The sequence below is a fragment of the Tripterygium wilfordii genome, chromosome 11, assembly GCF_013401445.1.
Source record: "Tripterygium wilfordii isolate XIE 37 chromosome 11, ASM1340144v1, whole genome shotgun sequence".
Taxonomy (NCBI): domain Eukaryota; kingdom Viridiplantae; phylum Streptophyta; class Magnoliopsida; order Celastrales; family Celastraceae; genus Tripterygium; species Tripterygium wilfordii.
In genome coordinates this window covers 4,227,062-4,253,233 of record NC_052242.1, presented here as the reverse complement: position 1 = coordinate 4,253,233, position 26,172 = coordinate 4,227,062, and the positions used below count along the sequence as shown (strand labels likewise).

The 26,172-nt window shown below is 37.3% G+C and overlaps 1 protein-coding gene across 2 annotated transcripts in view; it reads right to left on the bottom strand.

Annotated features, from left to right (window-relative positions):
• The window catches only part of LOC120008881 (nuclear pore complex protein GP210), a 31,836-nt gene extending 5,973 nt beyond the window's left edge, over positions 1–25,863 (bottom strand). Inside the window, exons 1-28 of one of the 2 annotated variants that reach the window (XM_038859254.1) lie at positions 25,569–25,863; positions 24,217–24,482; positions 23,205–23,371; positions 22,899–23,115; positions 21,947–22,293; positions 19,684–19,863; positions 19,372–19,510; positions 19,137–19,285; positions 16,350–16,461; positions 15,669–16,261; positions 15,419–15,542; positions 15,015–15,289; positions 14,370–14,480; positions 14,109–14,171; positions 13,669–13,860; positions 13,002–13,061; positions 12,869–12,937; positions 12,559–12,702; positions 12,304–12,423; positions 6,441–6,560; positions 3,991–4,146; positions 3,856–3,918; positions 3,641–3,753; positions 1,998–2,409; positions 1,471–1,573; positions 1,274–1,386; positions 990–1,061; positions 332–407 (exon numbers count right to left, since the gene is read on the bottom strand). In XM_038859254.1, the coding sequence (XP_038715182.1) occupies positions 332–407; positions 990–1,061; positions 1,274–1,386; positions 1,471–1,573; positions 1,998–2,409; positions 3,641–3,753; positions 3,856–3,918; positions 3,991–4,146; positions 6,441–6,560; positions 12,304–12,423; positions 12,559–12,702; positions 12,869–12,937; positions 13,002–13,061; positions 13,669–13,860; positions 14,109–14,171; positions 14,370–14,480; positions 15,015–15,289; positions 15,419–15,542; positions 15,669–16,261; positions 16,350–16,461; positions 19,137–19,285; positions 19,372–19,510; positions 19,684–19,863; positions 21,947–22,293; positions 22,899–23,115; positions 23,205–23,371; positions 24,217–24,482; positions 25,569–25,741 (4,729 nt within the window). In that variant the 5' untranslated portion in view covers positions 25,742–25,863. The remainder of the gene's footprint in view (positions 1–331; positions 408–989; positions 1,062–1,273; positions 1,387–1,470; positions 1,574–1,997; positions 2,410–3,640; positions 3,754–3,855; positions 3,919–3,990; positions 4,147–6,440; positions 6,561–12,303; positions 12,424–12,558; positions 12,703–12,868; positions 12,938–13,001; positions 13,062–13,668; positions 13,861–14,108; positions 14,172–14,369; positions 14,481–15,014; positions 15,290–15,418; positions 15,543–15,668; positions 16,262–16,349; positions 16,462–19,136; positions 19,286–19,371; positions 19,511–19,683; positions 19,864–21,946; positions 22,294–22,898; positions 23,116–23,204; positions 23,372–24,216; positions 24,483–25,568) is intronic. The other variant, XM_038859253.1, reaches the window with a different exon arrangement.
• Positions 25,864–26,172: the final 309 nt, after the last annotated feature.

Genomic DNA, 26,172 nt, shown 5'->3' with positions numbered 1-26,172 from the left:
GCTCCCACAATATACAAGGTAGTCCCTGGTTAAAAATACAAAAAAGTTCATGGATCAACATGGCAAGTAGCAACAACCAAATTTTACAATTATTTTGTAACATGGCTTTTACGAATTTAAACAAAAGAAAAAGGGACACAAGGTTGTGAAAATGTATGCTGCCTTAGCCGCACTGCAGATAGGATAATGCCATAGTTTGGACTTGTTAAACGTAGATTGCAACTCTACCACTATGCCAAGGTTTGTCTTTCTAAGATATCTTTCATGAAGCAACTGCATTTATTTTTATATCAATTGTAGCAAGATGAAAAAAATGATTGCCACGACCCACCTGCTATGCTGAAGTTAAGATTTCTACCCACGCGAAGCACAGGATTTTGAGGATGTACATGGGCACCAGCTGAAATCTGAAGAAATGACCAATTCGGCTACTATAAGCTTGACAGAAAATTCATAAATTGAAGTATTAATATAAAGGAAAACAGTAAGGTGAAACTTGAATGAAATCCTTGCTTTGTGTACCATAATTTGGAAGACAGAAGAAACAGTTTATTGTAACTGGAGGGTAAAATTTGTTGTTGACAAGCACTGCAACTACTCTGTCATGGTGGATCAATTCAACTTTTCCAATCAATTTTCAGCTTCTTGACTAGGTAAAGAGCTTTATGAAATATGCAAGTGATGATTTGCCAAAAACAACATCCAAGAGGCCATAGGTCACCACAGTAAATGAGTTACAAATATGTCATTATTAGGTGTTTATGTCAAAAGAAATTTCCTTTTTGTATAAAAAAGCAAAGACGACGTTGAGGGATAAATGAGTTCAAGTAATAAAGTTTCAGTATTTTAGAAAAACATAACATCGAATAGCAAAAGAGCGCAAGAAGCTCACAAGAATGACAACGTTACAGATGATACAGAACTTGGAGCATAGCAGCCAAATAATTTTTGATTCAAAGTTTTGAAGTTCAGAAAAAGGCAGTCGGTACCAATATATAGTCTGACTTCTGTGGGTTACTGCTCATTGACACTTGAACAAGAGCTCTACCATGTCTCAGCACCTTCAAACAGAAAAAGGAGAAGCAGAAAAATTCAAATCACACACAATGGCTGGCCAAAACTGAAAATGTAACAAGACTCAATTGTTGTATGTCAGCAATGCAAGAATGAAGCTTCCATTACAAAAGCTAAACACAATAATGCGGGATGGGGATAACAATCAAAGCCACAATTTATCAGCAGCAGAAAAGGTTGATTAAAGTGATCAACAGACCTTAAGATGAACCTTCCCACTTCCATTGCTTGTGTTGTCCACAGACACAATGTCAGGATAATTAGTTTCCACATGATAGAGAACGATATTATGTGCTTCGTAGAAAGGATTTCCTGGTCAAAATGTATGATTACAAAAATGACGATTACTCAAACCCAGGATGAGGAAAGTACCACTGCGTTGATGCTATTACTGACCTAGAGGATCGCGATAGCTTATTGGAAGTTCAAGTTCAGCACCAACAGCAAGATTGATTACATGGAATGGAAAGTCCTTGCTTGTAGTTCTTATTTGAGCAATCTGAGAAGAATATTTTTTAAGAAAAAAAAAATCAGCAATGTAAGATCTGAAGTAGCAAGATACATATTGATCAGAGGACAACAAGCATTTCGCCAATGCTGGCAAGCTTTGGCTTGAGACAAAAACTGAAGATTAACTAGCTCATACCAACTGCATCTTTATAAAAGTAAAATCAATACATCACACAAAGGATACAGCCCAATTTTTAACCAGGCATTAAAACAAACTTTTGTGAAAGTCTTTAGCCATGAGGCCACGAACAATGTTGAGGAAGATAGAAGCACGAAGTAGCGAACACTAATAATTGGCCTACTAGGCTTACATTACAACACATGCATATTCAAGGCACATATCTTGAATATGATCATGCTTGCCAAATTTATAATTTCTGAGAACCAAAATAAATCTCAGTATGATATGATACCTCAGCAACCCTGACACAAGAAACAATCTCAATTCGCTCAGTGATGCGATCTTTCGCCTGAATGCATGCGAGGTTGTTACTCTCCATTGTTTTGATTTTATCCCCATCAATGGAGATAGCATCATTGTGTGAAACTTTATCATGTTCGCCACAAGCTCTCAATAAAGAATATGTAATAGCTCCTTTGCAACCTTGCATATTCTTTTGAATCTGTGTTTCCGTACAAGAAGGCAAGAGAGCAGATGTAGTATAGCGGGGAGGAAGAACCCATGTAATTGGAACTCCAAGAGCAAGAGGCAGATCAGACACCACCGATATTGATACTGATGCATTGTAAATCCTGGACTGTGAGTATGAATCAGAAAGGAAATCACAAGAAAATGTAACAGCAACATTGGTCCGGCCTGCAGATCTGAAATGAAGCACAAGCTGGTTGAGTAAGTTATTTGATGTGTTGTCCATACAAAACAAAAATACTTACAAAATTAGAAACTTTTAGATATTTTCTGCGAACAAAGAGTATAGTAGAAGGTGTACATTTGAGTTAGAATTTTTTTACAGATGTGAGAGAGACAAACATGAAAGTGAAGTTGGTATGACTGAAACGTAATATTTGGAAAGTTGTGACGACAATATAAAATAATTTACAATTGTGGTTCACAAATGAGGCATACGACTTGAAAACTTGGAATTTAAGGTGGATAAGGAGGAGAAGATAGGACCTAAAAAAAGAATACATAATAAAGCATTTATTTTAAGAATACCTAAAAAAGCATTTATTAACTTTAGGTTTCTCTGAGCTTTGATCTCACTTTTCGTGACCTCATCATTGAATGCAGTGAGAACAAACTTAACAATATCATAAAATATGAACATAAATTTTTAATTTATAAATTTTGAAGCGTAATTCTATCAAGGTGAAACACCAAGGAGGTGTCCTCCTCGTAAAAACAAGTACAAGAAAAACTCAAGAAGAATCCATTACATTACATTCTGTTAGAATATGTATAAATGATATGAAATACCCCAACCCAACAAGTAAACTTATTGGATTGAATGCACAGTAATTAATCTTAACATGGTATCAGAGTAGGAGGTCATGGGTTCAAACCTTAACTTTTGCAATTTAAAACTCCAATTTGTTGTTGCCCCAAGTGTGGGCCTTTGTGTGTGTCAAAGTAGCTCTAGTGTTGGGCCTTGTTTGTTGTGCACGTGTTGGGCCGTCAAATTGCCCAACCCACACGTGAGAGGGAGTGTTAGAATATGTATAAATGGTGTGAAATGCCTCAACCCAACAAGTTAACTTATTGGATTGAATGACAAGGTAACTAATATTAACATAGCCAACAATAAAGAACACATTTCTGAGCAGATTATTTGAGGAAGTGGAGTTTATTAGGGATGGATACTAGTCGAGCTTCTAATAGTTCATCCAATTTCAACCATTACTAAAAAATAGGCAATAAACTAAACAAATAAAAGCCAGTTTTATTTAGTAACGACTCAACCTAGCTCAAAAACTGAGAAAAACCCAATGCTACAAGAACAGTTGCTTATCAATTCAGTCAGCAAACTTTCAATTAATATGACGTACAACAATGGGGGAATAATCAAATTACAATGTTGTCAGAAATTGAGAATACCTTCCCAACAACACTTTGACAAAATCAAGTTGGTTCACATCGAAATAACCAGGTTGAACTTCCACCAGATCAGCAAGTGGGACCCCATGGTCCGCTACATGGAACCTCAAAACCTAAAGAAGAAAAAAACAAAACCTGTTATTCAAAAGGGTGGAAAATTTCTTCCTATCAATGGAGAATACAAAGAATTGCCAAAATGTAGCAGGAAATCCAACCTTTTCATCTTCCACAGTCCATTTGTAATCTTTGCAGAGCTCATAAAAGGAAAACAAATTTCCCTGACAATAGTAATCGGTCAGTCTGCTCTAATAATAAATAAGTAATTGGTGTACTTTTTTTTCTGTATCTACCTCAGGGAAGAAGGGATATATTGGCATATCATTGCCAATACTGAGCTGTTTACTTTGCACATTCAACACCACGGAAGAAGGGACTCCTACTTTAACGCTACCATGAGCTTGACAAATAACACCACCTCCATTCCCGTAAAGTGTGACAAGGAGGGTCTGATCATAAAAGTGATGCATATAGTAAATAAAATGTATTCCATATGCAAAGGTACTTGTTAGGAACAAGAAATAAAATAAAATAAAAACTATGCTATGGTACAGGCAAAAATAGGATGAACTGGTATTTCTTTAAATGAGATATAAAGAAAGATGTCATGCCTACAAAATAAATACTATTTTTCTGCCATAAATTATTTTTCTCAGAATAAACGTAAATCTGGGTGGTTGCACACTTAGTTTTTTTCTGGCAATGGCATAAAGTGATATTCAAAGTTATTTAGGTAAAAAGATTGAATAACTTTGTTAGTGAGTGAGTGTCGGGCTTGGGCCCATGTTAGCTTTTTATGTTTTGTTCAGTTGACCTAGAGTAAAAAGATATAAATAAGAGTCTCTTAATTGGGAAGGTAATAGTTTCTCCTCTCTATACTCCTCTCCACTCAACTCTCTCTTCTTCTAAAACAACATGGTAGACGACAGTGCACCAATTATCTTTTATATGTCATTATTTCGTATGCATGAGTGTCTCAGTCTCTATAAGCTTTTATTTTGTCATTCACTATCCGAGAGAAGAAAGTGCCTTTATCTCTTGGATGGAAACTCAATGGTAGCAAATGGGTATATGCAGTTAAGACAAATCCTGATGGCTCGGTTGCCCACCCTAAGGCATGGTTTGTAGCGAAAGGATATGCATAGACTTATTGTGTAGATTACACAGATACATTTTCAACTGTTGCATAATTCACTTCAGTTCGACTTCTTATTTTCTCGTTGCAACTTTCGGATGACCTTCGTATCAACTTGAAGTGAAGAATCCCTTTCTTCGTGGTGACCATCAGAAAGAAGTCTATTTAAAGCAACCACATTGGTTTGTTGCTCGGAGGGAGTCCGGCTAGGTTTGTAAATGGAAGAAATCTTTGTATGGGTTGAAAGAGTCTCCACAAGCCTAGTTTGAGCGATTTACTTAAGTGGTTCATAAGTTTGGCATGAGCCGTGCAACTAAAGACCATTCAGTTTTTTATCAGCAGTCAAGTGCATGAAGTGTTTTGTTGGTTGTGTATGTATATGATATTGTGATCACAGGAAGTAACGTTTTTGGTATCTCATCTTTGATGTCTTTTATACAGGATCACTTTCAAACTAAAGATCTATGCCCCTTACGATATTTCTTGGGTGTTGAGGTGGCTCAGTGCAAGAGAGGAATATTTTTGTCTCAAAGAAAGTACGTTTTGAAGCCTTGTGATACTCCCATGGTTCCTAGAGTAAAGTTACTCCCCGACGATGGTGATTTATTTGGTGATCCAAAGCAATATCAGCAACAGTCGGAAAATTAAATTATCTTGTGGTAACTCATCCCGACATGCATCTTCTCCACGTACGGTGACTAAGTTTATGTCAAACTCATGTGTTCCCCACTGGGGACACAGTTTTGCATATTCTTCGGTATCTCAAAGGTGCTCCAAGTCATGGATTACTATATGCAAATCATAATCATATGAAGATTGACGCATTTTCTGATGTCGATTGGGCAAGCTCTCCTTGTGATCATAAGTCTACCACTGGGTATTGTGTGTTCGTGAGCAATAATCTAGTCTCCTGGAAGAACAAGAAACAATTTGTGATAGCTTGCTCAAATGCAGAGTCCGAGTACAGAATTATGGCTTATGCTACCAGTGAAATTACCTATGTGAAATAACTACTATAGGAATTGGGGTACAAACCGCCAGATGGGTCTCAATTGTGGTGTGATAATCAAGCATGTCAAAATTGTGAAGACTAGTGATCAACTTACTGATGTAATTATTAATTGAAACTGGGGTTGATTTTATTTGTGACAAGCTACGCATGACGAACATCTATGCTCTAGCTTGAGGGAGAGTGTTAGTGTGTGGGTTGTCAGACTTGGGCCCATGTTAGCTTATTATGTTGTGTTCAGTAGACCTAGAGTAAAAAGATATAAATAAAAGGCTCTCTCAATTGAGAGGGTAAGAGCTTTTCCTCTCTAAACTCTCCTCTCTTCTCAACTCTCTCTTCTACTCAAACAACAAACTTGATTATTGTTTTAAAGAATCACATGTAACTAATTTATAAAAGTATGCATTACACAGTACATCTGGCTAAGCCTTAGGAAAGCATATATACCTCTTATTCTCTTCTTCTCACTCATCCTCATTTAGTTTTATTCCATTTATTTCTTGTTCTGGTTTTGAGATGCAAATCCCACTAATGTAGAACCAAACGCACAACTACATGCATATATTAAGAACAATTATTAGATGGCCATAATATCTTACAGTGTTTCCAGGTAGAATTGCCAGCAGTTTTCCTGTAGATCTGTCAACAGTTGCCACTTTGTCATCCAAGCTCGCATACTCGATGTATACACCAATTGATGGGCCTCCTTCCACAGTAAGCTAAGCATATAACAAGGATGTTAATATATCCATGAAAAAGAAACTATATCAAAAACTTACAAAATAAGAAGAAAAAATAGATGAAATTGCTAACTTCAGTGGCTTGGACTTTGAACTCAGCAATGGGAGAACTTTGTGCCACTGAGCTTTTCATATTCTTTTTTTTTTTTTTTTGAATTTATTGGAGGGATGCACCAAGTTGGTGCCATCCACAAAGAAAGGATTACAAAGCTAAGGAGTTAATGCACTCAAGAAAATTAGTAGTTTAGTACACATCAGACATCCAAAATTTAAGACAGCTAAGCCAATTATCCATTAAACGTTTGAGAGACAATTCTTGGTCAGTGAAGGTTCTACAATTGCTTTCCTTTTCAAACTAGACAACAAGTAGCTAAGGGCACAAACTGCAGGATCTTCCTACTTGATTTATTCTTGCCAGCAAACTCCAAGCTCTAAGCTCCGAACACAAATCAACACTGATAACCCAATTGATGCCAAATAGACTCCAAACAACTTCCCAAACTTTCATTGTTCAGTCAAAGTGCCAAAGAATGTGGTTTGACAGATTCTTCAGGCTTCAGCTATTCTGCACAGAGGAAATCTATTAGCCATATGAATACCCATTTTTTTAAGATTGTCAATTGTCAAAATTTTCCTCCATGTAGCTTCCCAGCAGGAAAAAATTACTCTAGGAGGAGCTTTTACTTTCCAAATGCACTTTTGCCAAGGGAAGAGAGGATTGCCCAGATGGTGTTAATACTTTCATAAGCTCATTGTAATAGGAATTAATAATGTGTAGACCCTTCGTTAAGGACTAATATGATTTTGTCCTCCATATCAATACTGATGGCCTGATCATATAACACACTCCAAAAATTGAGAAAAGAGTCCAGCTCCCAATCTTGTACATCCCTATTGAAGCACATATTCCAGGTTGAACCAGAATTTAAATGGATGAGGGACTCACTGATGGTTACACCTTTGTTGCTAGCAATGCTAAACAAAGATGGGAATTGCACTTTAAGAGGACCAGTTCCTAACCATTTATCATTCCATAAGCAAGTGCGATCATCTCTTCCCACCTTAAAAGAAGTAAGCTGATACCAGTTGCTCCAACCCTTTCTTATGTACCCCCGAGACAAACCATAAGGTTCCCTCCTCTGACTAGAATCCAGCCCCTATCTTGGACTCCATATTTGGCTACAATCAGTCTTCGCCAAAGATCTTCCTTATTATTAACAAATTTCCACAACCAGTTGATATCCTTATTTATTAGGAATGGGCAGAACAAGAGGGTATTTTGCAGGTTTAGAGACTCATTTTGGTATTCCCAAGAATAGATGGTTCTCTTTTATTGCTAGTTGTTCTTGTAACATTGATGAAAATACTATGCCAGGCGTAATAGAAGAATTGAATAATTTGTGTTGTATATTCATGTTGTGAGGTTGTACATTATATAGTTACATTGAGAGCCCTAAATTAGGGAAACTAAATCAATCAAATCAACCTAATTCTAGGAAACTAAATCAAAGTAATTAAAGGAAATATTTACAACCCATAATTACAAGAAACGTAATATTCTCTCATAATTCCAACACTCCCCCTCAAGCTGGTGCGAAGAGATTGACAAGACCCAGCTTGACAAGAGATGACTTAAGTAAAGAAGGACCTATTGGTTTAGTAAACATGTCCGCAGTCTGAGCCGATGAAGGAACAAACCTAGGAGTGATAATGCCAGACCGAACTTTTTCCCGAATGAAATGGATGTCAACTTCTATATGCTTAGTTCTTTCGTGAAGAACTGAGTCGGATGATAGCATGATGGCAGACTTGTTATCACAGAATAAAGAGGACGAGTCTGTTACAGAAATACCCAATTCAGTGAGGAGAGAACGAAGCCACATGATTTCGCATGTACCTTGAGCCATAGCACGATATTCAGATTCAGCTGATGATCGAGAAACAACTGCTTGCTTCTTACTTTTCCATGAGATAAGATGATTACCCCGGAAAGTACAGAAGCCAGAGGTAGAACGCCTATCACTTATGGAACCCGCATAATCAGCATCAGTGTAGCCCGAGAGATCAGATGGTATATAGCATGAGAGACTAGATGGTGGACCTGACATCTCTCCAGAAGCATAGAATAATCCGAGACCAGGACAAGATTTGAGATAACTGAGAATATGATAAACAGCATCCAAATGGGAAGTACTTGGAGAATGCATGTACTGACTAACAACACTAACAGCAAACGTGATATCTGGTCTTGTGTTTGTCAAATAAATAAGACGTCCCACAAGACGCTGATACATTGATGGATCTGATAAACAATCTCCTGAGTCTGGTGATAGCTTGAGGTTAGGAATCATAGGAGTAGAGGCAGGTTTACAACCAAGCATACCCGTATCCTGCAGAAGATCAAGAACATATTTCCGCTGGGATAAAAATATGCCACGGCGAGAACGAGCAACCTCAATGCCAAGAAAATATCGGAGGGGACCTAAATCCTTAGTATCAAAGGATTTTCGCAGATCATCCTTTACCTGAACAATACCTGGGGAGTCATCTCCAGTAATAAGGATATCATCAACATAGACTGAGATAATAATGCACTTGCCCTGAGACTGGCGACGAATGAAACATGTGTGATCCGAGTGACACTGAACAAACCCCATAGCAAGCACAACTTCACTGAAGCGGCCGAACCATGCCCGAGGAGACTGCTTAAGGCCATAAAGAGATTTCCGGAGACGACATACTTTCCCCGAATACTCCCCCTGGCCGTGAAAACCTGGTGGAGGATCCATGTAGATAGTTTCGGAAAGGTCCCCATTGAGGAACGCATTTTTAACATCCATCTGATGTAGAGGCCAAGAGTATGTAGCAGCAAGAGAAACAAGGAGACGAACTGTAGTAAGTTTCGCAACTGGAGCAAACGTGGCTCCAAAGTCTTTGCCGGGAATCTGAGTGAATCCTTTGGCCACAAGACGAGCCTTATAGCGATCAACCGAACCATCAGCCTGATACTTGATAGTGAACACCCACTTACAACCAACAGTGCTCTCACCAGAAGGAAGATCAACAAGGTCCCAAGTATGATTACGTTGTAGGGCATCCATCTCTGCTTCCATGGCAGAGACCCACTTAGGATTCTGGAGAGCAGAGTGGACAGAGCGAGGGATCAAATCGGAGTCAATCTTGCCAAGAAAGGTCTTATAGGAATCTGAAAAACAATGATAAGACAAATACTTGGCAATGGGATGGTCAGTACTACTCGTAAATCCAAAACGGGAAGGGGGATGACGATCACGAGTGGGATAACGAGGAACAGAAACAGGAGAAAGGGAAGTACCTGATTCCGGAGAAGACGTTGGCGGAGGGGCAGGAGCAGACGGGCGCCGAGTATAGACCTGATCAAAGGGAACAAGAGATGGTGCACTAGGAGTAGATGATGAGTCAGGAGAAGGTGAAGGGGAGGAAGACTCGGGTAACAAAATCGGTCGTGGAGGTGATGATTGATCTGGGATGGTGAGAGAAGGCTCCACGGTCGGTTCTGATATAAGAGGGCTACCTGAGAAAAAAGGAATAGTCTCCAAAAAAGTAACATCCAAAGAGTGATAAAAGCGACGAGAAACGGGATCATAACATCGATAACCTTTAGACATGGAAGAATACCCGGTAAAAACACAGCGAATGGCTTTATCATCAAGTTTGGTACGGGAGGGACTACGATTTTGAACAAAACAGGTACAGCCAAACACACGAGGAAGAAGAGAAAACAGAGTAGTACCTGGCTGAAGGACATGAAGGGGTGTTGCACCCTGAAGTGCCCGACTCGGAGTACGATTGATAAGGTATGTGGCAGTAAGAACAGCTAAGTGCCAGAAAGTTTTGGGGACATTCATACCTCGAAGAAGACATCGAACGACAGACATGATGTGACGGTTCTTGCGTTCCGCGACACCATTTTGTTCAGGTGTGTAGGGGCACGTGAGCTGTTGAAGGATCCCATTTTGAGCAAGTTGAGTGCGAAACTCATTGGTGAGATATTCACCGCCATTGTCAGACCGAATGGCACGAACAACAGTATTGTATTGAGTTTTAACCATGTGAAGAAAATTAGTGAAATGATCAAAGACTTCAGATTTGTTTTTCATAAGATAAACCCAAGTACATCGAGTGTAGTCATCAATAAAGGTAACATAATAACGATGTTGAGAAAAAGCAGTAGTGGGAGATGGTCCCCAGACATCAGAGTGAACAAGGTCAAATGCAGCGGGAGAACGACGCATGCGAGGAATATAAGAAGTGCGTGTATGTTTGGACAATTCACAAACCTCACAATGAAATTTAAAATTTTTGCACGCTTTATTCAAAGGCGGAAAAAGCGAACATAGATATTGAAAGTTTGCATGGCCTAGACGAGCATGCCACAAATCTACAGTAGCAAGGGAAAAAACAGAGGAAGATAAAGTAGAAGGATCTAGAACAGAGGAAGATAAAGTAGAAGGATCTAGAACCGATAGTGTGGAAGCTTGAAGACTAGACAATGAGACATCAGATGAAGGTGGGTCACCAAAGTAGTAGAGGCCGTCATGCTCAAACCCCCTGCCAAAAATCTTCTTCGAAGTCAGGTCCTGTAAAAAACAACGGTCAGATAAGAAGACAACAGCACAATTCAGGTGTTTGGCAAGGCGACTGACAGAGAGAAGATTACATGTAAATTTAGGAACATAATAAACAGAAGGAAGAGTAATATCCGGAGACAAACGGGCACTGCCTTGACTACGAATTGGGAGAGAAGTACCATCAGCAATACAGACAGATTGGTTGATAGGAGTAACAGAAGAGGTGAAGGTGGAAAGCTCACCAGTCATGTGGTTGTTAGCCCCAGAATCCAAAATCCAAGTGGGATTCCCTGACTTACCATGGAAAGCAGTAGGAGTACCTGCAGCAATAACAGCTGATGACTGTAGCTGAGCAATCTGGGACTGGAGTTGAGCAATCTGGGACTGGAGCTGGCTCAAATCTGGTGAAAGATGACTATAATCCATCTCGGCAAAAGTAAATTGCCACAGTGCAAGCCAAGAAATCGTAAAATTTTACCCAAAGTTAGGCAGTAGTCGAATCAATTCGTGAAATAATCACGACTGACAGAGATACACCAAGACAGAGATTTGCCAAAGATAACCCAACAAAGATACTTGCAACACTCGCTAAGAGAAACTGATAGACACGCGCGACGAGAGATAGGTGCGCGCAGAGACAGATACACACAAATATGTTTTAGATAGATGTGTGCGAAAAGAGACAGATGCGAACAGAGTCACGCTTGAGATAAAGAGCTGCCGAAGTCGATCAAAAACAAAAGAGATACGTGCTGCCAGAAAAAGCCGAGAAAACTGCTCGTGAACAGTACTCGTGAACAGTACCGTGAACCGTAATTACAACCCATAATTAAAGGAAATATTTACAACCCATAATTACAAGAAACGTAATATTCTCTCATAATTCCAACAGTAATTAATCTAATCTATCGTTTATTATTGTATTGGTACGCAGCAATGTGATTCGTCTCTTCTTTTTCTTTTTCTTTTTCTTTTTGGCAAAAATATAACTTAAGAAATTCTTAGAAACAGCCAGAAGCACTAAAATTGATGTCAACAAAAAATTCCAAACATGAACCTCTAAAGATATTACAATGAGAAAGGATAAGTATGGAGAACATTCTGGAACATACCACGTATGATGCACCAGGTACCAGAAAAATATCATGCGGGTGAATAAGTGGAGGTGGATAAACCTCAATCTTTATTGGTTGACTCAATATTTGAAGTCCAGATTGCTGTCTTGCACTGACCTGATTTTGATAAGTAGATGTGAACTTGCATAATTCCAGATATCTATAAAGGAACTTGAATTACTCCATCACTGTAAAGAAACTAGGGGACAAGAAGCCAGAAAGGCAGACTTGCCCAAAAAAAAAAAAACTTACATAAAGGGTGGTGATGCCAAGGTGTTGAGCCACAATTGTGAAGTTTGGTGCGCTGACATGTCCACCACCAGGGCTTGAGATATCATTGTCTACTAGTTTAACAATATGATTCTCAATATGCACATGAATATTCATGTATGCATACTGCAAAAGAAAAGAAGACATCACGAGCACTCAAACAGTACATTCCATATGAATACCTACAAAATCATATATTCTCTCATAACACCAGATTACTTCTCAATTATTGTAGTTTGAAGCATGTGTCAAGATTATACCACAGGAAAAAATAAATGAAGTTAACTCAAACCTGAGAAGAGCTGAAAGTGTTTCCATCATTATTACCAGCCACTAGTGCAATTGATTGAGACATCCCTTCCTGAAAATAAAATTGCACATAAATACACTAGTTGAACAAAATAAATCAACAAAGTAGAGCATACCATAAGGTTTATTTCTCCTCCAGACACAATCTCAAGCCAGTCTACATCAGCAACTTGGACCTGAGCAACAAACACGCTTCCATGAGAAAGTGCAAGTGTACCTTAACATAAATAAGCAGTAATGGCATTGTTGCCAGTATCATAGATCATTGAGAAACAAAAAGAAATAAACTTTGAGATTAAAGAATTCAACTTAATGGCCCGATCCAAATTATGTACTAAGGGTACTTTTCATTGAATTAACTTTATTTCACATAGCATATCGGTTGCAAACAAATTCCAAGTAACTTATGATGATTACTACTCATCCTACACCCTATTATGCATCAAGCCTCGATTTGTATCAAATTATGAAGAAATAAGAATGTTTTTCAGCAATTAGAAAGGGATACAATGTGGAGCTGCTAGTATAATTCAGAACTCACATCTATGAGAGAGCTATGCAAAACAAACTTCCACTTCCAAAGTGACCTACATTTTGCATTCTAAAATATCATTACTTTGTCATTAGTAAAAACTAATAAGATAATCTGAATGCATTTCTGGCAAATGATGATGAAGCGTTTGTCCATTTCCATCCTCAACAAAGGCATCTGATGAATGTGTTTCCTATGATCCTACCAACTAAATACATGTATAAATAAGCAAAGAGTAAAAGAACGCATACCACTGCAGATGCTGCAACTGGAGGAGAAAGACCTATGTCATAAACTGTCACGAGAGCAGTTCCCAATCCTTTAGGAGACACCATCAATTGTGAGCATTGCAAAACCGGGGAGGGTTGAACAACCTCGACTACTTTAGAATCATTCACGGAGACTTCCAGAAAACAGCTCCCCCCATTAATTGAAAGATTTGCCTGAAACATAAAGATAATTATACTGTTTAACTGACACATAAAAATAGCAACATCATTGGATGACAGGGTGCTAGGAAAAAATCTCAAACAACCTGTAATGTTTCATTTTATACCTTGAGCTACAGCAATTTAAAGAATATGAAAACAGCATATGCATTATGCAATTTTCTCCAACAAAGTATCAAAAAAGCATTTACACATCTTGATGAAAACAAACAAGCGGCAACTGTAATGGCATTAGAATGTACCTGAGCATTAGGGTGGAAAAACAACAAGCTGAACTCTGGGTTTATGCTTAGCAAGGAAACAAGCTGCATCATTGCCAAAAATTGATAAGGTAAAACCAAAGTTAAAAGAAAAAAAAAATCATATAACAGCTACAATGATTAGAACTGCTCACCATAGAGCAAACATTAATAGAAGTGGGCACAGCAATTTCATAGGTATTTATTTGTGAAACATAAGTTAATATAAACCTTGCTGTTACTAATATAAGTTAAAAGGCATACCTGTAAACGAACAGCATCGGTAATTGTGTTTACTAAAATTCCAGGCAACTGAGAAGAATAGTAACCGGCAAGAGAATCACAGAAACCAACAACAGTTGCACGAACAACACACTGAAAGAAAAGCATTGAATATATCCATTTAAGTTTTCTACAGGCATTGCGAGCGACAAAACATCATCATCATCAACATCATCAAAGCCTTAATATGAAATATTTGAGGTTGGCATTATAAATCATCTGTCAAAAATATAAGTCAAGCAAGTGAAAAACATCACATAGTCTTCATTTTATGGGTGTATGACAGTAAAATAAAATAAAATAATCAAGGAGTAAATATGTGGAAATATTAAAAGAGTCTTCAACAGGTAAGAGAAAAGTATGGAAATGATTTAAAATCGGCCGCAAATGATGTAATCGTTTTGGCAATATAACTTGGTACAAAGTAAAAACCCAGAGGAAATTCATGTTGAACTGATTGACTGCAATAAAGCTAATTATTTTGAGAAAAAGGGGAAGGATGCTAGGTCACTGTCACAGCCTATCTTTGGCAGTCTATGGAACCTTGAAAGCTATAAGAAAATTGAACAAACTAAAAGGAAAAAATAAGGAAATGTTCATGATAAAAGATTTGATGTCTAGCTGTACCAGTCCTGATTCATTTTGCAAGACCAGAAACCTCTCCCATTTACATCTAGCCATCTGTGGATCATTATCATCCCAATATGCCAGACCACCACAACTGCTCAGCTCCCAGCTTAAACTAAGAGAGGAAGAGTTTGCAAAAGCTTCTCCAGAGTCAGTGATTCCAACTGCAGCAATCCGAATCCGTTGGCCATTTGCCACAGTAACAGGGGTTACACGAACTCTCCCTGAGGCACGGTCAGCTTGAATTGCAGTCTGTATAGCGTCACGTTCATTAACTGGAAAAGTAGGATTCAAACAAAAGCAAGTAAATTAACTAACCGGGAAAAATTACTATGGCTATTATTCTATTTCCAAATTAAAGAAGCAATTTCCACATTTGAAGGGAAAAAAAAACACTAAAATACCAGGTTCATCAACTATAAGTACAATTGTTGAAGGAAAGGCACATATGAGAGACAAAGAAACTTCTTCTATCGCAGGCACAGGATGATCATCCCCAACCAAATTTCCACGCTTGAAAACCAGTTTCTGAGTACCAGAGCGAAGTAGATATCATGAACTTGGGTTAAATAAAGTATTACCCTCAAGATAGAAGGACATATCAACATATAAGAAAACAACACAACACATAAAGGTAAAGTACGCAGAACTTACAAAGGTTCCCAAAGTTTCGCAAAAAATTCTGGACAAAGTCTCATGGTTGCCGGGAAGCAGGTGTACATGAATTCCATCACCAACCAGAGCATGCTTGTCATTTAAAATTTCTACAGTTTCAATGAAATCAACACCATCATCCCACCGATCAGGTCCTCCAAGAAGTATAACATCTAATTGTGTTCCAGGGACGAGATATAATTTCTTTAGATTTTCATGTACTTTATCAACTCCCACTAGAGCTGAGCCAAATGAGTAACCACCAAACCGGCTTCCATCCCCTACCTGATGCACAACAAGTGGTGGATATGCTGCAATACGTGAAGATGCTTTTAAGATAGTAGGCCCATGATACGAAAGATCATGTTGATATTCTTTCAAGAGCGTTGCATGCAGCATAGTTTGACCAGGACCAGAAGCATAGATATAAGTCCATGAACATGGAGGACCATGTTCTGATGTACTAAGCGGAGTATCTCCTTGCTTAAGTAAGGGGAATGACTCCTTTGTTCCATTGACAACAATGAAAGACTGGCTTTCAGCTTTCCATTTTATATAAGAACTAAAAGCATCACAAGCATAAAAATGGGCACCTGATCACATAACAAGTTAACGTTAATGATATATAAAAAATACAACTAGCAATGAAGCAAGTGCAATAACACTGAATTATGACATCACCATTTGGGGCTTTCATTGTAACTGCAGATTGCAGATGTGACCCTACAACAGTCTCCACTGGGAAGTTTGGAAGCATCACCATGGATGCAGGAACAGAAACTTCAGCGACGACCTAGATTTAAAAGGAAAATATTAATACTTCTGAAATAAAAATGTATACATACTGTCCGTCTTTGTCATGGTCTTAAAAAAGATATTTTGCAAAGAGCATCTAACATACATCTAAGATCACTCAAACATCATAACTTTTTGCATTAACAGCAAAAGAAGCAGAGAAAACCAGAAATAGATACACTACATCCTTGATTATTTAAAATGTTTCCTGATCCCTTTGAGTTGGCAAGGAATAGGGAGGCAAGTAACTCCCACAAGAGGTGATAATTCAGGAACTCAAAATGGTCATAGATTTCCTAGACACGATCTATAATTGATTCTAAATGTCAATCTAAAATTGAAGGACAATGAGCAGAGGAAATTGAAAGCAAAGAAAGACTAAGACAAAATATACGAGATGGCGGGATAAGAGATTATGAATCAATTGAATAGATGGAAAATAAGTAACAAAAGGCAGGGGTCTTAAACCTCGGTAGAATACAGAGATTGGGGAGAGTATATAGCAGTGTTATCAAACCCGACCCGCACATCAACCCGTGGAAGTAATTTTGAAGGTTCAACCGGTTAGCCCGAAGGGTCAAGGGGTTGAACTGCACGTTTTTTAATTAATTAATTTTATTTATAAATATTAACTTAATTATGTGTCGTTTACTCGTTTTATATCAATTATTAAATAGATCAACAATGATAATTAACTAATTTAAGATAGAAAGAAAAAATATAGTAGCATAATATCATACTTGACAGTAAGAAACATGGTATTCAAATTAGTTTTAAGAATTTTCATAAAAAAATAGTTATAAACTTACAATAATATAAAAGAAAGTTATAAAAAAAATTAATATTAAAGTGGTGAGAGAAAATGAAAAACAAAATGCTTCAAGCCAAAGCAAATATGGGACCCACGCCTATCACGGGCCCATCAATCCATGAAGTGAATCATGATTGAACAGTTTTAAATTAATTTATTATTATATCTTTTCTGATTCTCTCTTTGGTGGGGAATCCCACATCGAAAGTCTTACAAAATACATCACCACAAGTTTAACATAAAAAACGACAGGTACAAGGGTTAATGAGTAAAATGCTTTGACTTAAATGTTTGAGTGCTTCGATTAAAAAAGTTACAATTTTTTAAAAGTTTTTTAACCCGTGAGTTGTTAAACCATGTGGTTCACGAATCAACCGGGGGTTCTACCGGTTTGGAACGGGCCAATTGCATGTTCGGTTCAACATGAGGATCAGCCCGGCGTAGATGAAAATTGTCGGTTGAACGGGTCCAACCGACGGGCCAGGCCGGTTCTGATAACACTGCTATATAGCCACTACGATTAAAGCCAGTTCCATGCAATGGAAGATTGTATTTGGGGTTGTGTGTGACTGCTGAAGGATACCTTGAAGTTAAAAGGGTATATTCTAGACAAGATTATATTGTCCTCAATGATATGTGGTTAAGAATGTTAGGCTATTAAGAAACAGCAAGAGCAGCATATACTGATATACATGGATGTACAAAAATTAGAATATTCGGTCGGATGGTGGATGACAGTGCAGACATTATGTGTATAAAAACTATCCACAACAGAATATTATATTGCTAACTTTTGTAGAAATCAGTTTCATCTGTTTGGGCAAATTTCGACAAAAATGTTCAATTGAATTGTCTTGGCAAAATAGATTCTGAAGATCGCATATTTGAACATTGATGCTCATTAAAGAAGACAAATGTAATATAAACAAATTACAGATCCAAGTTAGAAGAAACAAAAACTAAAAATCATTAAGAATATAGCTTAAAAATCATTAAGAATATAGCTCAAAGCATGATAAAGCACAACAAAATGGGAAAACAACTCATTCTGATGCAATTAAAGGACAAACAACCAAAGGGGAAGGAACGAAAAGGTAAGCGACACCACATTTAAGAAAGCAAATGATAACATGTCAAAAATATAGTTCTTAGAAAAAGTTATTCTGATATTAGAACATATTGCAAAAACACATTCTATTTAACATAAATTTGAAATTTCGTGAAAGAAGGAATGATTTAACTAATTTGGAAAGTCTTTTCCAAGCATACTTTAACATCAAATACCATGGAATTAGGACTAAATACTCACTTTCAGCAATAGTTTGGAAAGACCTAATAAGTTCATTACAGACATGAGTTTGAGCCCCCCAAGAAAGATATGTAATTATTTAGAGCAGGAACGTGGTGAATGTATGCTGAAAGCACACGGCACTCTAAAACCATCATTATTAAACTAGGAATTATCAAATGAGGAGGCTGAACAAATGGAATGGCAGAATACCACTGAAAAATCAGTATTATTCCCTATTTATCATCTTGAGCGCATCTGAACTATGAAGATGGTTTCTTTTTCTTTTCATTTTTTTTTGGATTAGAAATTTTTTTATTGAGGCACCAAGTAGCTGCAAACCAGAGATCACATGGTGGTTAGACTTATAGCCTCAGGAACATTATCACAAAGGTAGGTACATCAAAGTTTAGAGAGGCTACACCAGCTGTCGATGAAACTATCAAAACCAGGCTGTACTGAGTTGAAAATCCTACAATTCGTCTCCCTCCAGATCATCCAAACTAAGTCAAGGAAGCAGCTGTAATTTTTTTCCAGATAATGATATCAAATTATCAAAACCAGTGATTGTTACCTCATCCAAATTGAGTGGATCAAAAATGGATACTGCTTTTATAGTCACTTTACCAGGCTTCATAGCCTGAAGAACTCCAGAAGCAGATATTGACACAATAGTCATGTCTGAGGAAAACCATTTGTAATCACTAGATGTTTTTGCACAACCTGCATATAAGGGACCCAAGGCCCATCAACAATTCTGGAAACAGGCCAAATACAAGGGAAAAATTGAATAGGTTGAGAGCCACAACCTCCTGTAGCCCTGAGCTCTATTTCCTGATAAACAGCAGGCGCCCAGGGAAGGATAATGCCTTGAGATGTCCCAGTCATTTTGTCCAAACTAAACCTCACTTGGTTACAGACAAATATCTCTTGTACAACCTTAAGAACCTAAGAGGAAAAGCAGAAAGAGCAATAAATTGATGCCACAACGATGGCTAAATGAAGAAAACGAATGAAACAAAAAAAAATAAGAATCTACAATTCTTTTAAGGACAAAATACTGCTAGCGTTCCTAACACATTGAGAAAACTAAATCACGAGAGCATAACACAAAGTGTCACCTTCTTTCTATCATGATGCCCAGTAAAATAACTCAAATAAGAAGTCAATTTCCCCATTCCATGTGAAGTTGCTTCTAGTATTCTAGCATTCTTCCATCCATGTTGGGGCATGACATTATCTGGGGCCAAGAAAGTTTTCCAGTACTCAGACTGCTTGTCATGCAACTCAACATCATCATTCTGCGATGGAGGGAAGGAACTTCTGAGTGGAAGATAACAAGAAAAAAAAGAGAAACTATTTGAAATGAGAGTAAAAAAGTCGTCAGAACAGTAAATTCCAACAACATAAGAGAACAAAAAATGAGAACTTATGAGAGAAAAAGTCCACAAGTGCACAAAAACCACTCAAAGCCTTCCATCCGGTAAAATATGGGGAAATAAATCAAGAAAATAGTAAACAAGTTGAAGGTAGTGCAACAGTATAAGATCTCTATTAGACCACAACCATAGAGTTGCATAATTAATTTAACTATGTACTTAGAAACTGTTCTTAGTAGCTTTCTGTAAGGAAATTACTCCAGCACATAATGTTGGCTTCCTTTAAAGATCATGTGACAAGTCATGTAATGGATATAGAAATTGCATTATTTCCGCAGAATATATTACTCAAAAGTTTCAAATGCAAGAACTTAACCAACACTTTCATGGAGAAAATGACAAAATACACTTCTAGCACTTTAATAATTATATTTGCAATATTTTTATAATCAATTCTGCAAAAGAAAAGGTTCATAAGCATTACATGTAAAAATCTCCACGATCCTCCTCAACTCCTATCAATTTCAGCCTCGTTCGCCAGACATAAGCGTTCTTTGAAAAAAAGCAAAATCCTTGAGTAATAATAAAATAATAGAATTTTCTTTCTGGGCTGCTCCCCCTTGGTGCTTCAATACATTTTTCCATTCAAAAAAATAAAATAAAATGATAGAAGGCTCACCTTTCCCTTTCCCATGAGCTCAACATTTCTGAATAAATGGTTTTCTCCACGGACTCAATACCTTAACTAGAATCAGGTTTCAAAACTTGATACTTTCCTTCCAAAATCAATTATCTCACATATTGGTCCTCACTAATTGAGGGGCAGCCAAGCCCATGTGTGATCAGACATGGAGTGTCAGCAATACGACTAAACAATAGAACACTCAACTTCCCCATGCACTTAAGCTTTTGGAATAAACAGTGTTTTCCGTGAATATCACTTGAACTCTAGGTAGAATGCCTGGGATTCAGACCCACCTTCATTCTTGTTTTCAATTTTATCTTTTTCTAAACAAAATTTTATTCAAAGAGAGGCACGGATGGGAGCCCCCATTTGAATATTCAACAAGACAATTAAGTCAAATGCATATAACTAACAAACTTCACCACAAAGATAAGTTAACAAACTATCATTCAATTTCCATTCCAAATATTTATTCCCATCAAAAGCCCTTATGTTCATTTTCACCCATAACATCCAACGAAATGCCAAAGGCATTAATTCAAAAATATATTCCTGCCCAACTTGGATGAAAGTTCACAAGCCTAAGTCCTTCACTAGCCCACTTTCAGGTAAAATTCAAACGAGTCCTCGCCTATCAAGATTGAAGCACCTATTAGCTAGCACTTTTTCCCAAGATTCTTACCCAAAAAGATTCCTAAGTGAAAGAGCCTACTCTTATAGGGAGTTTATGTTTTTCCAAATAGGTTTCTCAAAAGAGAATCCCCCCCCCCTCCATTACAATTAATTAACTGAATCCAATAGAATTTTAAACTCAAAGGAATCCTAATTCAGCACCCATTAATTAAGTTAATCTTCCACATTTCTTGGGTTTAAATTATAAATAGTATCAAAATAAATTGCAAACAACTCCGTCTCCCAATGCCAAGCATCCCTTATAAACATTATGCTCCAAATGATTACCCCATTTTTCATTCTCATGTTTTTATCCACCAACACACCCTTCGTCTAGCCAAATCAAATAGCTAGAAATTTGGGACTTTGAAGACCTTGAACCACACCAAACATATCTAACTGAAACTCAAGCCATAAATAAACAAATAAACTCGGAATAATGTCTTACGAGTATATACTATACCTCTGATGTAATTCCTTCAAATTACAATGCAGTAAGACATACCAAACAGAATCATGATACTTTACTATCACAATGTAACAACTTTCTGAAAACCATATAACATGCATCAATAGAAGTTCTTCCAGGAAAATTAAAAGTCTAGTGGAACATGTATGGTGGTTAAACTAAAAAAATTTTGAAATTACCTCGGTAATGTAGATTTCCTGTGCACCAGGACCTTGTGAGAAAACCTTCATTTGAATAAGGTATTGACGGCCAGCAACAACATACCAATGTGCAACGGGTGGAATAGGCTCAACCCCATTTATAGGATCACCAGTAGAAGATAAGGGCAATAAATATAGAGATAGAGTATCAGGTAGGACTACATTAAGTGATGACATTTGTATGTGGCCAGCAACCCTGGTATCTTCAACAACAACAACTGTCACCCCTAAGCTTAACGCACGCGTTAAGCCCACCATAGGGTCTACTTGAGCAACCGTAGAGTTTGAAACAGACCAACGGTGATGTGGAGATGGCAGCATGACCACTGCGAATTCCAGTCAATACGTAGTAAGAATATTAGAGAATGGCAATGATAAGGGAACATGACATTGCAAGCTCTTTACTTTTCTTCATGGTAAACAAAATTTATTGAACAAAGAGAAGATTTTAAGATGGTAACACTCCAATCATAAGAATCTACAGTACAAAGATATATTATATCCAGGATCAAGTTCTCATGAACAACATAACTTTCACCATGCCAATCACAAGGAATAAACAACCATCTGTGCTTTATAACTTCTATTCCTATAAAAGCTGTTGTTATTGCAAAGAGACCGATATAGTACAAATAAAGTGAATAGTGCAAGCTGCGAACATGTGAAATGCCATGAGAAGGCTTATATCCACAATTGCAAAGTAAATTATGCCACGGTACAATTTTTGGTCTAAATTAAAGTCAATGCAAAGTAGATTACCAAAAAGGTATTGTCCATCAAACTGATTTCTAACATCAATTCCTAAAAATGTTTATGTATTCTCTGACTTCAATATTTAAGAATGAATAGTCAATAGCCTGGAAACCCAGACAAAAGAAAATGACACAGTAACAAGCTTTGCAGTGTCAAATGATGGGATAAGAAACAAAACCTTGAGGATAATTTCCGCGGATAACTTTGAGAACATATTGAAGCATAGCACCAATGAGGACAAAAACAGGTGAGGGAGGGTCAAGTGACATGGCTTCAGCTACAGTTAAAACAATCTCATCACCCATGTGATTGAATTGTGGCTCAAGCAAATTCACAGAAACATTCTCATGACCAATTCCTATCCCCTTTACTACAAACAAATCTGAAAATACACCCTGCGCCCAAATATCAATGAAGAGTGTTAGCTATAAGGTTATCCATGTTATAAACTATCATTTCTAACTTGAAATCTTGGTATACATACGCTGTCCTCAAGTTCAATCTGGATATCTAAGTCACCACACAATCCGCCACAGTCACTCAGTGGAGACTCCTTCAAGGGAACATGAACAAGGTGATGAGGCAATCCACCAGTTTCAGGAATTAACTGCCAAGTGAATTGCAGGCCAACTAATGATGAAAACACATTTTCTGCAGTATACATTGAAAACGTTGAAAACCATGGTAAGGTGAAAAAATGGGTAAAACATAATAAATTGGATATATATTGGAACCAATATCAAATTCATATTATTTTCCAAGGTGTAAGCAACCTGGACACATCTATACAATATTCAATTTCATTCCAAGCATTATTATTTTCTATAAGACCATGTGAAGGAACAGAAACACAACCAATATGACAAATAGGAAAGCATTCCAAACTTTCTGGCAGTTGACCAAATGTTATGCATGCTGTCAAGTGTCCTATTTGGCTGACTCTGCTTTAACCAGATTCAAAAAAGTTGGAAAGAGAAGAAAATAAAGTAATGCAAGAAGATATGGTCCAGAGGGGAGTAATCGAGCTGATGTGTTCAGAAAACCTAATGATTGAGCTTGATAAGGTCACATTCACATTCAACTGGTAAATAAATGAACAAGCTTGAACAAGATTCTTAGACTTGTCTAATAAACGAATCAAGCTTAAACAAACAGAGATGGTTTTTTGTGTAACACATACAGGTATGTAAGCACACATGCCTTCACACAAATATGATATACTATCTTTTGAGGATTGCTTATATCCAAATAGAAAAACTAAAAAAGATTTTTTTAAAAAAAACTAAATTGTTCCAAAGAACATCTGAAACTGCGTGCAAAAGTAGACTGAAATAAATAAAATAGTACAATTTCTCAAGCACTAAGCAGAAAAAATGCTACAAGAAATCTAAAAATAAAAAATCAGAAAATAATAGTAATCAAACAATTCATAATTCGTCTCCATGGAAAATCCAACAGTTCAATAACCATTCTTCAGCCATTGTCATTCTAATTACCTTCACTATCAAAGGCACGAACACGAAGAGTAGCAAGCCCATCAAGATCAAGTTTGATGGAATTATGAAATATCTGAATACGGGAAAAGTTGTCAATAAAAACTTTGCAGCGAATTACAATCCCGGTGTGTACATCAGCAGCATAAACTGCAGTTTCTTTCCGGCCACTATATGGGGCAACTGATTTCAAGCGCGCACTCGTCGAGCAGTGACTACTTAAATTATATTCAGGTACAACAGAGAGAATATCGTGATGATCCCATGACCTGCAAAATATTTTGAAAAAAAAAATGATGAAAGCCAGTTTAGACATAGATAAACAGCATGTCCATGCTGCTTCTTACATTATATCCCACCTTAAATTTCTATTAGCTACTAAAGAGATCATGGGAGCTAGAAAATTTGGAGGGAAAATAATTTTCTTTGTAGTGAAGTAAATTGTAAATTATATCACACATTCTTGTTATAATTAAAATTTACCAAGTAATTCTGCTAAAACCACCAGTCCATATGTTGTTAAAATTCTAAAAGTAATCAAAGAATATTGATTAATTAACCACAAAAAATTCCATTCATTCAAATTTCAAAATTGGGGTAGAGTAAAGCAATAACAACTTCAAAAGATAATGATCACCAACTCCAAGTAACAGGCGTGCACTTAGTTATCTTGGGAAAGAAACTACAGACCTAGTACCTAACAGGGGGCCTATAATCTTTCAATAATTATGGCATTAGCGAGAACTTAGCAAATTTGCAGTCACATTGCACTGATAACCACTCCTTTGTTATACAAGTACTTTTCAGCTTCAAAACAATGGGTCGGTTGGTTGAGATGGTGCACTTGACAGTGGCAACTCTTAGCACAAGTGGGAGGTCGTGAGTTTAAGTCCATGGGCGTTTCCATTATCGCAATTTGCGAGATGGGCCCTTGCTCAGCCCAATGTGTCACCCTACCTTATAACTAGTCCAGGGGTGTTGCAGGATCTTCCATGTGGCATGGGTTTACCAATCAATTGTCCGATGGGCAGCTGGGTGGGTTCTAAGTTACCAAAAAAATATCAACTTTTTTCTGTTTTGAATAATCATCCAGTCTTCTAGCACTATATCCATATATGTCAAACAGAGTAACATTACATTAGGACACTGGAATGTTATGCACCTTCTGCAGAAATTACCAACAAATTGCTAAGCAGACCAACCAACTCACACACAATGTCATAATTATGAATGAAAAACAAGTAAAGGAAGCTTGATTTAGCAAGCAATGTACATATATATGTGTGTGTGTGTAAACTCTTGCACAACTACATATATACATATGCGTGAACTGTGCACATACAGAATCAACATACCATTTGAAGCAACCATCACTTCCTTGGAGTCGGTACTCCACGGGATAAGTCATTTTCGGAGGCAAGAGAATGTTGACATCGGCAATGTGTGGTCCACTGCCCGAATGCGAGGTCGTCTTATGCACCACCAGATGGAGAAGAAGCAACACTATCAAGCTCGCCAAACGAGCCATCCTCAGTTAACGCAGAAATACAACAACAAAGGAGCTAGAGCATTCTTGGAGTTTTGAGCATGGTAAAATAATTTGCGATTGATCGACAGGTTTTATGAACCTTGAAGTGGAAATTGAAGTAGAAGCCCTAGAAACAGGGGTTATGTGGGGTTTACGGAGAACATGTTGAAATGTAGTACGTGGCGAGTGTTAATTGGTTGCGCACGAAGAGTCATGTTAGATTAGTGCTCCCCAACATGCTTCAGGATCAGGTTCTTTAGCTTTTATAGATTCCTCACGCGCTTTTCAATGCGTGTGTGAGATCAACTAGGCGTCGGCTTTTCAACCAGTAACTTTTGCTTTGCTAAGAAAAATCACTTTTACTTCTTTAAATTTTTTGCGTAAACTTTTACTTAATTACTTCCCTCATAAAAGTCACTTTTACTTCAATA